Source organism: Scleropages formosus, chromosome 21 (genome assembly GCF_900964775.1).
Source record: "Scleropages formosus chromosome 21, fSclFor1.1, whole genome shotgun sequence".
Taxonomy (NCBI): Eukaryota; Metazoa; Chordata; class Actinopteri; order Osteoglossiformes; family Osteoglossidae; genus Scleropages; species Scleropages formosus.
Window position 1 is genome coordinate 11,389,494 of NC_041826.1, and position 14,244 is coordinate 11,403,737.

The 14,244-nt window shown below is 50.5% G+C and overlaps 2 protein-coding genes across 2 annotated transcripts in view; one reads left to right on the forward strand and one right to left on the reverse strand.

Annotated features, from left to right (window-relative positions):
• The first annotated feature begins 396 nt into the window (after nucleotides 1–396).
• LOC108918665 (proto-oncogene Wnt-3) lies at nucleotides 397–7,627 on the forward strand. Its single transcript, XM_018726144.2, has 3 exons — nucleotides 397–793; nucleotides 4,959–5,224; nucleotides 7,077–7,627. Exons 1-3 carry the CDS (start codon nucleotides 667–669, stop codon nucleotides 7,554–7,556), a joined length of 873 nt encoding a protein of 290 aa, XP_018581660.2. The 5' UTR covers nucleotides 397–666; the 3' UTR covers nucleotides 7,557–7,627.
• Nucleotides 7,628–9,971: 2,344 nt separating this feature from the next.
• Nucleotides 9,972–14,244, reverse strand: part of LOC108918791 (vesicle-fusing ATPase-like) — a 34,009-nt gene continuing 29,736 nt past the window's right edge. Inside the window, exons 20-22 of the mRNA XM_018726336.2 lie at nucleotides 13,787–13,842; nucleotides 12,320–12,393; nucleotides 9,972–11,843 (exon numbers count right to left, since the gene is read on the reverse strand). Coding sequence (XP_018581852.1) covers nucleotides 12,363–12,393; nucleotides 13,787–13,842 — 87 coding nt within the window. The 3' untranslated portion in view covers nucleotides 9,972–11,843; nucleotides 12,320–12,362. The remainder of the gene's footprint in view (nucleotides 11,844–12,319; nucleotides 12,394–13,786; nucleotides 13,843–14,244) is intronic.

The window sequence follows — 14,244 nt, forward strand, 5'->3', positions numbered from 1 at the left end:
TTATTATTATTATTATTATTATGCAGCACTGCAACTGGCAATCATTGCGCATAAAGGTTACCCACCAGTTACTGATTTTTAGGGGGCAGTTACTTCCTCACACCAATGATTTCACACTTTGTCCTCTTCCACACCAAGCAAATGGCATAAAATCCATCACCTCCCTCGGCCTCCGTACATACACGTGTAGAACTGGCGAAGAGATCTCACTGGATCCGACGTGAAGAAGCTGCAAAACCAGAGCAAACCGGAAAGGGGGCAAATACTTTTTCACAGCACCGTTCATCAGGGCTGCGTAAACGATGGTCGGCGTCACCGCGCACAGCTGGGGGAAGTTTCACTTGCGTTTCGGCCGAGGCTCTTAGGACGTCCCTATGAAACCCGGCGATAAATTACTTTGGTTTCACGAGTCATTGTGGTTCCCGAGCACTAAACATCAGCTGCGACGCTCGTCTGAATGAGCCCCTCTCTGCACATTGCCACAACCCTGCGTTTCTCCGCGTCAAACTGCGCGCGGTGACTCGACACCTGTCCCGTGTTCTCTGCCGCAGGTCCCTCGCCCTCGGTCAGCAGTATTCGTCCCTGGGATCGCAGCCCTTCCTGTGCAGCACCATTCCCGGGCTGGTGCCCAAGCAGCTGCGCTTCTGCCGCAACTACATCGAAATCATGCCCAGCGTCGCCGAGGGCGTCAAACTGGGCATCCAGGAGTGCCAGCACCAGTTCCGGGGCCGCCGCTGGAACTGCACCACTATCGAGGACAACTTGGCCATCTTCGGCCCCGTGCTCGACAAGGGTAAGAGACGCGCCTACCGTGGATCTACTGCGCGCATCTCGGCGAAGGCACTGGCGGGTGGCAGCGCGTCCAGGTTTTGTAGCTCTTTTCGTGGCTAACACCCTCATTGTTAACGTAGAAGAGTAAATTATTTGAAATACGGTAATAATGAAACGCGCCGAGTGGTTAAGTGGACCAGCATCGCGCGGTACTGTGGCCTCCAGGTCCGGCAAACAAGCGGTTAAACTTCCCATAGTGCAGGAGTGCATGGGGCAGCAGATGGTGCGGTGATTAGAGCCATTGCCTTGCGATCAGAGGTCCTGGGTTTGAATCTCACCTCATGCTGTAGTGTCCTTGAGCGGTAAAAATGACTCCTCTGTATAAATGGGGTAAATCAGTGCAAATACCTCAACGCTGCAAGTCACTTTGGAGCGTCGAGTAGATGTGCTCGAAAAGGATGCAAGAATAGTGAGGCTTCAACGCCGGGGCTGACGAGGAAAGGGGAACAAAAGTCATCGTCCGCCTGCAATACTGTGTTTTACACCGTGGAGAGCGCGGAACGCGTCGCACCCGCACCCGAGGAGCTCGTACCTCGGCTCCGGGCATGCCTGTTAACGGCCAGGGCTTCGGCCGCTCCGCTTAAGCGGGCACCTCGTGGGCCGCGCGCCGTCCGCGCGCAGCCCCGGGCAGATTCCGCTCCGCTCCCCCCCCGGGCCGCGCAGCGGAGAGCCCGCTAGAGCCAATGAGACAATGATCATTTCTGTCGGTACTTGTTAATGAGCGCCTCTCGATAATCGGCGGCAGTGTAAACACGGCGCGTTTCCAATGAGCGCTGAGAAAAGGAGGGACAAAAGGGAAAGGGGAGGGGGCCCAAAACAGGAGACTGAATTAATGAGGCCAGTCGGTGCTCTAAATGTTTCATGATAAAGGGCCGGTTTTGCCCGCAGTGAACCTCCTGATTGGAAATTAATTAGCCCCGTGTCAGCGGAGAGCGCCGCAGGAACAGGCGCTGTGAACCGCTCTTGTTCCAACACAAAATGATAAAGGAGAGGGAGGCCAAATGAGATTAGGGCCCGATAGAAAAGGTCTGGGGGGACCGAGCGCAACCCCTACTGTGCGCGAAGACTAGCGCGAGCCATCTCGCTGCGGCGGAGGGAGCCCCGCTCCCACGGACGCCCCATTCACACGCCCTTTTGACTCTGACATGAAAACAGGCTGAAAGGGGGTCTCCCCACGTCCCCCCCGTCCCGGAATGAGGCGGAAGGCAGGGGGTGCCGCGGAGGAGGAGGGGGCCGCGATGGCGGTCGCTGGAAAGGAGGCGGTGGGGGGGTCACTTCGGGGAGCGCCAGCTCCGGGCAGCGCTGGGCGACGGGGGCGTGCGTCCCCGGCCCCTTTGTGTGGGTAACGCGGTGTGACACCAGGGAAACAAAGGCAGATTCATGGGCCCAGCAGGTAGCAGGAGCTGCTCTCGCCTCGGCTGACAGCCAGCCCTCGTCGGGACCCGGGGCGCGCGGGCCTGGGCTGGGAACTGCCTCCCGGGGCCACGCAGGGGGAGCTGGACGCCGGCGCCCCGCAAGCCGGTCCGCCTAACCGGGCCGACTCGCTAAGAGCTGGCTGGAGGGACTGCGAGGGCTAAATATTGGCAAAGGGCTCCACTTTACTGCGGTAAGAAGAGACAGAGCTGAGGTACGGTAACAGCAGCTCGCGAGAGGACCTTTAGCCACGATTGTACCACAACTGTACCACGATGTCAGACCGAAACACTTCACAAAAACAAAAAACGCCATCGCAGCCGTTCCTCTTTCTCGGCCCACTTTTACTCCGCCAGCCCACATTCTCCCCTTATAGCTGCTGCTGTGCATTTACTACGGTGGGTGGATGGGGGTAACCGCGTTTGTTAGTCCTTCCTTCCTTTAGTTGCTTCCAGGATGCTTTTACGAATAGCCACTCTGCTTATTGTTTCATACCTCGATGGCTCCTTTTTGAAGGGTTCAATGAGGGGCTGTAGGGGCTCTAGGGCAGTAGAGCTGTAACCCATAGACGTGAAGCCCAAACCCCATCTCCTGCTCTGCGGAACTTGCTCTGAATTGGTATTGGTACAGTTAGCGAGTCGTGCCCTTCCCTCGCGGCGCCTGGGCGGCGTGAGAGGATGCGGGTTCGATCCCCGCTCGGTCCGCGTGGAGTTTGCGTGCTCTCCCCCCGTTTGCGTGGGTTTCCTCCCACAGTTCATGCGGATCGGTGACTCTAAATTGCCGTGGTTAGTCTGCGTGTGTGCGCGTTTCACACAGTGTGTATCACTGGTGTGTGGATGAGTGGCCCGCTGTGAGTAGTGTACTCTAGCGTATCTAGCAGTGTAAGTGAACAGTGTGGGCTCATACTACTACACAGTGCTCCTTGGAGGAAAAGGTTCGACTAAATAAGTGGGAAAAATATACGTGCATTTATCATCACTATATGAAGTGATAAATGTTAGCGAACAACACAACAGGAACAGAGTAACAATGCTGTGAGTGAACGTGGAATCGCTATTGTTTACTCCTTTATGTGACGCTTTTCTTCACAGCAATGTACAGTGTTAGTCTAGTTACACTGATTTACCTATTTAAAAATCTGGGTAACGCTTGCCGTCAGTTGAGGGTAAATAGTAGTCTTTGAATGCGCAAAGCGTCCGCCGCGCCGCGGCTGCGAAACTGGGGTTCGTTCGCAAAATAACCTGTCGCACCGCCTCTCAGTGCTGCTCAAGCACATGCCTTGACGCACCTGACTCGCACTGCTACAGGCGGCCTTCGGAAGTGGCCTCCGGGCTGCGGGAGACAGAGGGTGGGAGGGAAAGCATTCCCGAAACATCTCCTTAGTGCTGGGCATCGGGGTGGTCAACAGCACCGCGGTGATGGGGATGGCTGAGCTCATTAAGACACGCGGGTCACAGAGGTCATCGGGGACACGTACAACCCGGTGCACGTGGGCCTCTGGTTGATAATGACAAAACAGCGCAATAGCCTTCCTGTAAAATGGCCCATATTGCCGGCCACCTGCAGGGTACATGTGTATGTCACATAATGTGGCAAACTTAAAAGGGGACAGCTGGGAGTGTAGTGGTTAGAGCTCCTGGCTTTGGACCCAAGGGTTGCAGGTTTGATCCCCACCTCTCAAGTAGTACTGTTGAGCAAGGTACTCACCCTAAACTGCTCCAGTACAATTACCCAACTGTATAAATAGATAAATAATTGTAACCTTAACATTGTAAGTTGGCTTGGAGAAAAGCATCAGCTAAATGAATAAATATAAATTTGCTGAAAATTTAAATCACCCCATTAGGTGAACCGGGGGGGCCTGGGTCCTACTCTCTCGTGGGTCTGGGGTTCGAGTCCCGCTTGGGGTGCCATGTGATGGACTGGCGTCCCGTCCTGGGTGCGTCCCCTCCCCCTCCAGCTCTGTGTCGCCGGGTGTGGCTCAGATTTGCTGCGACCCCCATTTGGGACAAGCTGTTTCAGCCAATGTGTGTGTGCATTAGATGATCCTTCACCTTTCACTGTGATGGACTGAACTGTTTCTCATGTAAAATGAGATCGGTTAAAAAAAAAAAAAAAAACATGCCACATAAAATAAACTACCCAAACAATAGGTAGTAAAATTTTTATGGATGAGAGTGATAGCACCAACATATAACATTTGTAACAAAGATTTTTTCAAGCTTATCTTTGAATATTAAATTTTCATTTATTGATTCATTCATTTTAACGACGACCACTTGTCCAGCACAAAATAAAGTATCTATAGTGGAAGTGAAATCACTGTGCAATGAGCAAAAACGCTGTTGTACTGAATAAAAAGCCTGTTGTATGATAAAAAGGCACACATTTCAATAGGCAGTTTTCTGCTGCGTGGGACCCTGTTATATATGGGCTCAGCGTATTTCGAGCAAATCGGGAGCATTATAAACTCAGACAGAATTTAAAGAACATGTGCAGAAACCAGAGCATCGTGTTTGTGAAGCACGACAGCTTTGCTGCTCGTTTTCTCTTTGCGCACGAACAGAACGGCACCGGGTCACGGTAACAGCGAGACAGAAGCGGTGAGCTGGGAACGTACAACACGGCCCCATGCATAGAATGAGAACCAAAGCATAACGGCACCTTGAGTGACCTTGTCCTCTTCCTCTCAATGTTCCCATGTGTCTCTTTAGCCACCCGGGAGTCCGCGTTTGTCCACGCCATCGCCTCTGCCGGCGTGGCCTTCGCCGTGACGCGCTCCTGCGCCGAGGGCACCTCCACCATGTGCGGCTGCGACTCGCACCACAAAGGGCCGCCCGGCGAGGGCTGGAAGTGGGGCGGCTGCAGCGAGGACGCCGAGTTCGGGGTGCTGGTGTCGCGCGAGTTCGCCGACGCCCGGGAAAACCGGCCGGACGCGCGCTCTGCCATGAACCGCCACAACAACGAAGCGGGACGAACGGTAACGATCCCGACCGCAACCTGTCCGACCTCAGCCAAGGCCCTTGCCTCCTGGGACCGTACGGCTTGTTCTTCATCGCTTCACACGAGCTCCTCTCTCACAGGCGGCAGCTTACAGATTCTCGTCCGCGTTCGCATTCGCTCTGCCCGTCGGTCTTAGCGGGAACCGGATTTCTGAGCTCTGCAGAATTACAGAAATAAAAATGATTTACTTTGCGGCCCACCGAGTCGAATGTTTAGTTAAATATTTGCAGCACGCTTTTTTGGACCGTGTAGCGAAACTGAAAAACTGCGGTGCAAAGCATCGTCTGCCTCTTCTCGGCATCCAAAAGCACGTGCCGCACGAGCCATGTGACCGAGTTTCGCTGAGTCCTGGTCGCCCGGTGACGAGAGTCCCGCCACGGAGGAGATGCCGGAGCGGAGTCTCCTACTTCCTACAAGTTGTAAATCTGAGGAAATGTGAGCAGTGAAGGCAGGAGAAGGAAAGGAGGCAGAGCGACCGGACCCGTGTGCGAAAGAGCCCTGGTGCGGTCGCGGCCTGGAGAAGGAGCGGCTCGGGGCCCGTTGGAGAGACCACACGGCGGCGAGGCCCCGCTTTGATCCGGGCTGACAGGAGCACCGAGAACAAAGAAGTGCGAATGGCAGCTCCTGCCGGGGCCCCTCTTCCATCCCGATCCCCTACGTCAGTCAAGCTCGAAGGCGGGATCCGACCCCCACCCTACCCCGGGGGCTCTGCGGGAAGGCCGAGGCTCAGCAAGCCCGGGACGTGATGTTACCCTCCGGACCTGCCTTCCGTCGAGACGCTGTACATTTGACCACTAAACATAAGCAGGCGAACGAAGCGGGCAGAGCCACGGGATGGGTGGACGTGGGTTCGAGGCTGCCACCAGGTTCTTCAATACGACTGCAGAGGAGGGGTCGCCTAAACACGGTTAAGTCTCACTCTTGTTCACTCACTTCAGTTCTCCGCACTCTTGAGGATCCATCTCTTGCAGATGTTACCGCTTCTCCAAGATGACAGAAAACATCTCCCTTGAGCTCTACCTTCAAACACCGACATCTGGCCTCAGCAGCTGAAGACAGATGGTGCCGCAAAGAAACAGAGTCAAAGTAACGTAGCAGGGCCGGCGTGTCGAAAAGTCCAACTTTTGACGTGAATTTGCACGATGCTATTTTTGTCTGTGTTAAAGGTTGATCATTAATAGTAACGTTTCCCGTGAATCCAAATCATAATATTGTTAAAAACACTGACAAGAACATCCGGCTTCTCCCCAAAGCGATGTTCAGCATAGAGCCAACAAACGTACATCAGCAACAGACTGAGGACTGGGGTACGAGCCGGAGGTCCTCAAAGCACAGCTTGTTTATCATCGCACCCGTATTCCAGCAGTTGCCAGTAGAAGCGACACTCGAATGGGAAAGCTGAGAAAAATGATCGCCGGCGGTGAGGGACTATCAAAGGTTTCAGGAGCTCAGGAGGGAAACGGGTGCGGAAGAGACGGGTCTGAGATACTTGGTGAATGCCGGGAGGGGTTCGGCAGCTTTGAGGGACGGGGGAGGCCGTTCCACCACATCGGGGGCAAAACTGAGACCCGACGGGCTCTAGACTTCGGGGCTGTAGCGAGGAGGAAGAGCAGGTAGCCAGAGGTGGAGGAGCGCAGCACCAACACGCAATAACCGATAGTTTCTCGCAGTAAGACCGAATGTTTCGCTCCGTCGCCGTCGGTCTCGGTCTGTCCTGCAGACCGTGGAGACGCCCCGATCGGCGTCACAGCCCGCCTTTCCATGCTCGCTCCAGACAGTCCGCGTCGGTTTGGTTGTGCCGTAACGCCGTTTTGTCTCCACCCTGACAGACCATCCTCGACCACATGCACCTTCGCTGCAAGTGCCACGGCCTGTCGGGCAGCTGCGAGGTGAAGACGTGCTGGTGGGCGCAGCCGGACTTCCGCATGCTGGGCGACTACCTGAAGGACAAGTACGACAGCGCCTCGGAGATGGTGGTGGAGAAGCACCGCGAGTCACGGGGATGGGTGGAGACGCTGCGCGCCAAGTACGCCTTCTTCAAACACCCGACCGAGCGCGACCTGGTCTATTACGAAGGCTCGCCGAACTTCTGCGATCCCAACCCGGAGACCGGCTCCTTCGGCACGCGCGACCGCACCTGCAACGTGTCGTCGCACGGCATCGAGGGCTGCGACCTGCTGTGCTGCGGGCGCGGCCACAACACCCGGACCGAGAAGCGCAAGGAGAAGTGCCACTGCATCTTCCACTGGTGCTGTTACGTCAGCTGCCAGGAGTGCGTGCGCGTGTACGACGTGCACACCTGCAAGTGAGGGCCGCGGAGACGCCACGCACACACAGACACGCACGCACGCACGCACACACAGACAGAGGACGTACCGGCGTCGGCCCGCAGACACACAAACACGCGGGCAACGGCGCTTCCGCAACCGGAACTTCTACTTCTCCTCTACCTGTCCGAGGTCCAACGGAGGAGCTCCACCTTTGTTGTGTACAGGAAACGGGGACCCAACGCAGCGTCCTCCTCTGCCACCTTCTTCTGTCCACGTTGCCACAAGACACGGGTTCGGGTTCCCCACCTGTATTTATTTCCCATTTAAATCCCTGGAGGGTGTTTTTTTTCCCCCGCCGGATGCAGGAATTTCCTCGTGCCTCTGAAACCACTACCTTCCTTCACACTCCCCCCAGGACCAGAAACGTTGTGACCGATGATGCTGACGATGAAGATGCTGCACGTATTACCCCGGCAACGTGGCGCTCGACTACTGAACACACCGCAAAAGCACCCTACCGTGACCCGACGCACCATAGTCCACGCACACACACACACACACACACGTTGCGCAGCTGCTCTTCCCGCTCCGAAACACTGGACTGCCAACGCACACGGCGCACTGTTACACCTCTCAGTCGCTCTCTCTCCTTCTGCTCTCCCCCCGGGACCTTGCAGTGTGTGTAGGACATGAAGTGAGACACACGGTACAAAACGCAGCTCTTCTTTTCGAAGCGCACTCAGTTCGGCGCAGTTAGAACACGACCGTGATAAAAGTACGAATGCAATTTGTGCTAAGAGAGGATTAGCTGCGGCGCTTCACAGCGAGACTCTCGATTCGGTTCCACCGTTCAGAAACGGGTAGAGCGGCAAAACGGCCCGACGTTTTCCTCGGAAACGGGTCCGAGCCGGAGCCGCAGGCCCGTTTCCACGGCCCGGGGAGCTCCGAACTGCAGCGGCTGAGCTGTGCTCCCGGTAAAAAAGGAGCTGTAACTGAACTTAGACGCAACGTGCATGAAACCCAGCGAAATGCGCACTTATAGCAGTAGTGCTCAAAGTCATGACATTAATAAGTAGTACTGTTTTATTTTTGTCCTGTAACCCACTTAAAGTTTCATTTCATCAACTTCTTCAGACTACTGTGAATGCCTTTTTGTACCCTCCACACGTCTCTGTCAGGTGAAAAAAAAGGAGTGGAAACTTGTAAAGCGAAGTGGAAAACAGCCCTGGGGTAAAACTACGAATACGTGGATGTGTAGATGAGGCACGGCGGCGCTTCAGAACTAGACAGCTTAACTCTGGATCCTGCTGTCACAAGCAGTCGGCAAGCGGAGGGAGTTGTTCTCAGGGTGAATGCAGAAAATGAGTCAGGCTCTGTCTCTCTCTGTCTCTGTGTGTGTGAGAGAGAGAGAGAGATACCTGACAGCATCGGAGATAGTGGGGGAGCGGAGCAGGGCGACTCGCTTTGGGAATATCGAGGAGAGTTGCAAAGGGTTTCCATGTGACGTGTTCAGGCAGCCCAACGTGCTTCCTAGCAAACATATTAAACAACAAGTAAACAAGGTACCAATTAGAGTAGACATCTTCCCTGCGACATAGCCTAGCATCTACATCACATTCGAAAAACCTTCCTTGAGTCTCCTCCTCTCTGTTCTCTTTGTCTTTCGCTATATCCAAAGTTTTGTACAAAGTTTTTAAAGTTAATAAGTCCCTTTTTATTTTATAATCTGAAAATGCTATGTTTTTATAAATATTATTTATTATACAATGTATATATCTGTATGACTGAACTAAGATTATATATTTGAAGAAAAATCCTTGTGTCACGCCTTTGCTTCTACGCGGGAAACGTGCTCTGGGAATGACGAGAAACACAGCAGGAGCTGTGCGTAGACAGCAAGCACGGCTAAGAAAGGAGACGGAACACACACTTTGTTACTGAGCTTCACCTGCCTCAAAATGACTGGTAAACACACCGTGTGCGTGTCTGACAGTCAGCGCACCTTGCACAATATATCGGACCAGACCAGACCTTTTAACCTTCCAGACTTTGTGATTTCCCTGAAAGTACCTCGATTTAGCTCAAATGTAAAGCATTCTCAAAAATGAAATCGGTGAAATTATACTGAAAGAATTGTGGAATATTACACAAATGCTATGTACTCAGCTGAAATCATTTGTATTTTAATTTTTTTTTTTTTTTTTTTACACTACCGAGGCTGCTGTGAACACACACTAGCCGTTCAGAGGGTGGTCATTGAGTCCGTGTCAGAGAAAAAGCAGGAAAGATTTTTTAAACCATCTTAACTCCAAAAGCATCATTAATTCTTGTTGAGATTAAAGTTTTTCACACTAAAAATGTACGCAGTCTTGCTTCAGCGCCACCGACACGTTCAGTGCGTGGTTTGACAACACACACACACACACACACACACACACACACACACGAAAGAGGTGACGTCACTGTTTTTATTCCAATGTCACAATGATTGCTGCCATATACAACTTTCCAGAAGAAAGCGCTTTGGACAAATAAAATCATGTTTATAATACAATAAAACTGTACAACCGAGAGACAGATTGGCTTTATGCTGCTCCACTTTGGAGACGATAAAAGCAATTGTCCAACAGGCACCACATTCCTTACAGACAACCACTGGGATGCATCCCCACACACACACACACACACACACACACACACACACACACACACAAACGGAGAGAACCATACAGAGAACAAGACACACCTGGAGCTTCGCAATTATGACACCACATCTGAATGTATGCGACAGTGATTATGGGGGAAAACACACAGTGTTGGCTGTAGACATGAGGACAGAGCCACAGACTCGCACCGCTTCACACACCAACGCAGACAGACATGTGTGACGCTTCCCCTAATTCTTCTCCCAGACTAATGCTTGGCCTCACATTTGTCGAGCTCAAAGGTGGTGTTAAGCGGCAGGGATACAGGACCAGAACAGAGTCCTGATATAAGGCAAAAAAAAGGGTAAACAAAGACTCAAAGTTCCACACTGTTGTCTCAGGTCACACTCCTTCTCCACAACACATACTGTAAACAGTTGGTGAATATAGGTAACTGGAACTCATGGTAACTAGATGCTGAGAGGAAACCAACCGGAACTACCCGGTTAAATCCAGTCTCCCATCCAAATGGAGAGCACATTAGGCAGGACCAGTGCAGCCTTGCAGGAGCTGGACCACCGGACTGAATTGAATGGACTGCAAAATGAGCATCAGACACTGACGGCTGTCCACAAAGCGATGTGCTCCATGGTGTTCAGCCAAAGCGGACTACCTTAGAGGAGAGATAGGGCTGGCCGAGGCTGTGAAATCCTGCTCTGCCGCAAAAACCATGTGACTTCTCACCAGCTGGATCAGCTCTGCCAGCGTTTCCTGCTTATGACAGAGACCAGGCCATCGTTCTGTTGAGGAGCGTAGCAATGAACAGCTCCAGCGACATCAACTCAACGATCCTCTACAGGGAGTGTGTCTCCAGCTGTAGCCATACAGGTGCAGGACAAACACAAAGGTACAAGCAACATCTTTGAAGCAATAGATTTGCACCTCCTTTCCCCATGATCACTGTGTGTAGGGCTGTGTAACCAGCTGAGGTCACTGTAAGGACCTGTCTGAAGACCTCCAAAGTGCCCCTCATGAGCAAGAGGGTCAGCTAGAGTTGTGTGTTTAATTTTTTTAAGAAATTAACTTAAAGGGCAAAATTAACTATTGATGATTAGGGGATCACTGTTAAGAACTGAAATATAGGCAAAAGGATCGAAAATATACATTACACAAAAGCAACAACAAAGAGCAGAATATAACTCAATATCCAGATGCGCAGGTACAGTAACTGTACATGGCACAAAGTGTATATTTCATATCCATAACCCATGATCAAAAGAGTTTATATACTTCATACAATGGTGTTTCAACAATTATATACATAGAATCTGCAACAAAATAATGCAACACAAGGCAACAACTGTCATCAAAAACTGAATTTATACGAAGAACATACGAAAACGTCTCAGTTGTAACTGGTCACAAGCTACTCAGTACACCACTACAGTTACAGATGGGTCACCACTGCCATTAACATCATGCAGCAGATGCACAGGACAGGGCAACTGAAAATGGGGGTTAGTGAACAATTTGGTGCTTCACATCACTCTCGTTCTTTCTGAGTACGTACAGAATCTGAAAAATAAAACTTCATGCGGAGTGTGTTTCCTGCAGTCATGAACTCTCCGCAGTGGTGTTGCCCAGCTGGACGAATTAGTCTGCAACAGTAGAAGCTCCATCTCTGCAAAAAGAAGTAGTAAGACCACCGAGAAAGGTAACAGCCATTATGGCATTGGTGGGTGACTGTGTGTGCGGTGGAGGCGTCGATGGAATGGCCATCAACTGTACTAATGTGCTCCCAGCATCCCTGTTAATAGCCTGCAGTAGCTGTCATAGCTATTTCTCACAGTGAGACACGTCGATGGGAAACAGGAAGGACTGAAATGCCGTTCTATAAAACGGTGACAGCCATAGCCAAAGGGAGACTACACGTCACGGGGTCACTTATGGTGACACATATGGTCACTTGTTTAAGTTCATCATTGTCCTACGTATACAGCATATGCACGCAGCAAACAATCAAACTCCTAGGTGCTGTGCACATATGATTACTACTACACTATGACTAGGTAACAGCCTCCTCTCATGGGTTGAGCACAGTTCAGTGGCAGCCAAAGGTAGGCTGACATGCAAAAGGATCAGCTTTAGGACACTTACCACAAGCAGCCCAGTCTGCTGGTGAGAACAGCAGTCAAAGTGGTCAAACGTGGAAATGATCTGTGGAATCCAACCTGAAGAAAAGCAAAGCAATCATGAGGAAATCAGAGTGGACAAAGACAACAGAAATTAACATGTAACATACAACACTAACCAGTATATTGTTCTCAAAAAGGAAAGGTCAACGACGAGATGACACAGCAAAGGCTACACACACGCGCACACTTGTGTGAATCCCTCGTAACCTCACTGATTCAGCGCAGCAAACGGAAACTAAATTACATTGTTCACCGACGTTTCTTCTTGCTACACTGTATTGATCATTACGTTCCCTGTCCACAGGATCTAAACAATTTGTGCTAAATATAAAATATTAAATAAAGCATCAAATTTACATATCCTTGTTATTATATAGGGATACAAATGTGCTTTTATGTGTTTTTATTTATTAATTTCTTTCATATCCTGAGCCAGGTGTTTAAGTTTTCCTTTTAATGTGCAACTGATTTTTATCATTAGGAACAATTTAGGTGTTCTGCCCAGGCAAAGAACTGTCACCAGTCAAGCTTCTGTATTATTTAAACCTGTAATAAATATACCATGTACAGTTAGAGCGCATAGTTACTCTTCTCGTAAAAAATTCTTACTTCAACAATAAATCTCAAAGTAGGCACACTAGACTAAGTTTGAGAGAAAACGGGAAGGAAAAAGCCAAGTGTATCAGCCAAGAGGAACAAATGTTTTACTTTGTGAAACAATCCAAATGAACAATTCTCCAAAGGATTTAGTCTGTTCCTGATGCCGTATACAAAAAAATGTTTTGAAGTAGCACAGTTGGTAGCGTAGTTGTCAGCGCTTCTGCCTTTGGACCCAAAAGTCACAAGTTCAAATCCTGCCTCTGGCCGTAGTACCCTTGAGCAAGGTACTTGCCCTAAACTGCTCCAAGTGCAATTACAACCATTGCTCTCTTAACAGACATAAAACTTTAATGCACAATTTGCACAATATTGTGCCACTAACAAAACCCTAAAGCAGGAAAGTTGTGCTCCATGCGAAGTGATCACATGGTAACTTCTGCAGAGGAAAACATGTCAGCTAAGCAAAAGAGCGAATAGGCAGTAACACATTACATTTATTCCACTACTTGTACTTGAGCAACTTCTTGGAAAAATTTTACTTTTTTGGCTTTTTTACTTTTTAATTTGAGTACATGAAGTTTTTCTGAGAAAACAGAATGACTTTTTTTTACATTTCTATCACTCTCTCCACTTAATTTTCACATTTAATGTCTTGAATTTCTCTCATTAAAAATAATCCAAGTCAGTATTACTGCAGACTACGACATCGTCTTTTGTATTTAATGCACAGATGCGAGTGGCTGTTTTAACCGGTACAGCTGTATGTGCGTGAACGAGCACTAGTTAATCCCACGGTGCGCAGTGGCAAATCGCACAGGGAGGCACTCACGCGCCCTCGTCTCTCAACAGGGACAGGAACTTGCTGACTCGGTATTCGGGGTCCATCTAGAAGAGAGGCAATAAACAGAGACTTGTTGGGAAACGGTTTTTGTTTACCAGCAGTATGTTACAACTACAGGAGACAGCACAAGTGCACCACTAGTACTTTATTATTCATTTATTACGTTTAAATCTTTGACGGCTTCCTTCAGAAGCTGCAGCTCAACACGACAACAATTTGCACAGAAGCCCCTGAGCACCACTCAGAGAAAGAGCAAATCTTCTTCACTTAAGGATCAAAATGAGGATAGCGCTTCAAGTATCACTGCATGGTAATTATTAGCCCTGGCTGCCTGTGCTGGGGGTGGTGGGGCACCCAGGGGAGTCTGCTAAGCTGGGGAAGGGGGGTAGGTTACTGCTTGACAGGGACTGCCGATAAATCCACGGGGCTGAGGCTCCGAGACAGGC

Excerpts from the sequence above, each read along its gene's own strand:
- LOC108918665 (XM_018726144.2), top strand. The coding sequence starts at position 667 with ATGCCCAGCGTCGCCGAGGGCGTCAAACTGGGCATCCAGGAGTGCCAG. Across the intron at positions 794-4,958 it reads CGGCCCCGTGCTCGACAAGG|CCACCCGGGAGTCCGCGTTT; the intron begins GTAAGAGACGCG and ends GTGTCTCTTTAG. Across the intron at positions 5,225-7,076 it reads ACAACGAAGCGGGACGAACG|ACCATCCTCGACCACATGCA; the intron begins GTAACGATCCCG and ends CCACCCTGACAG.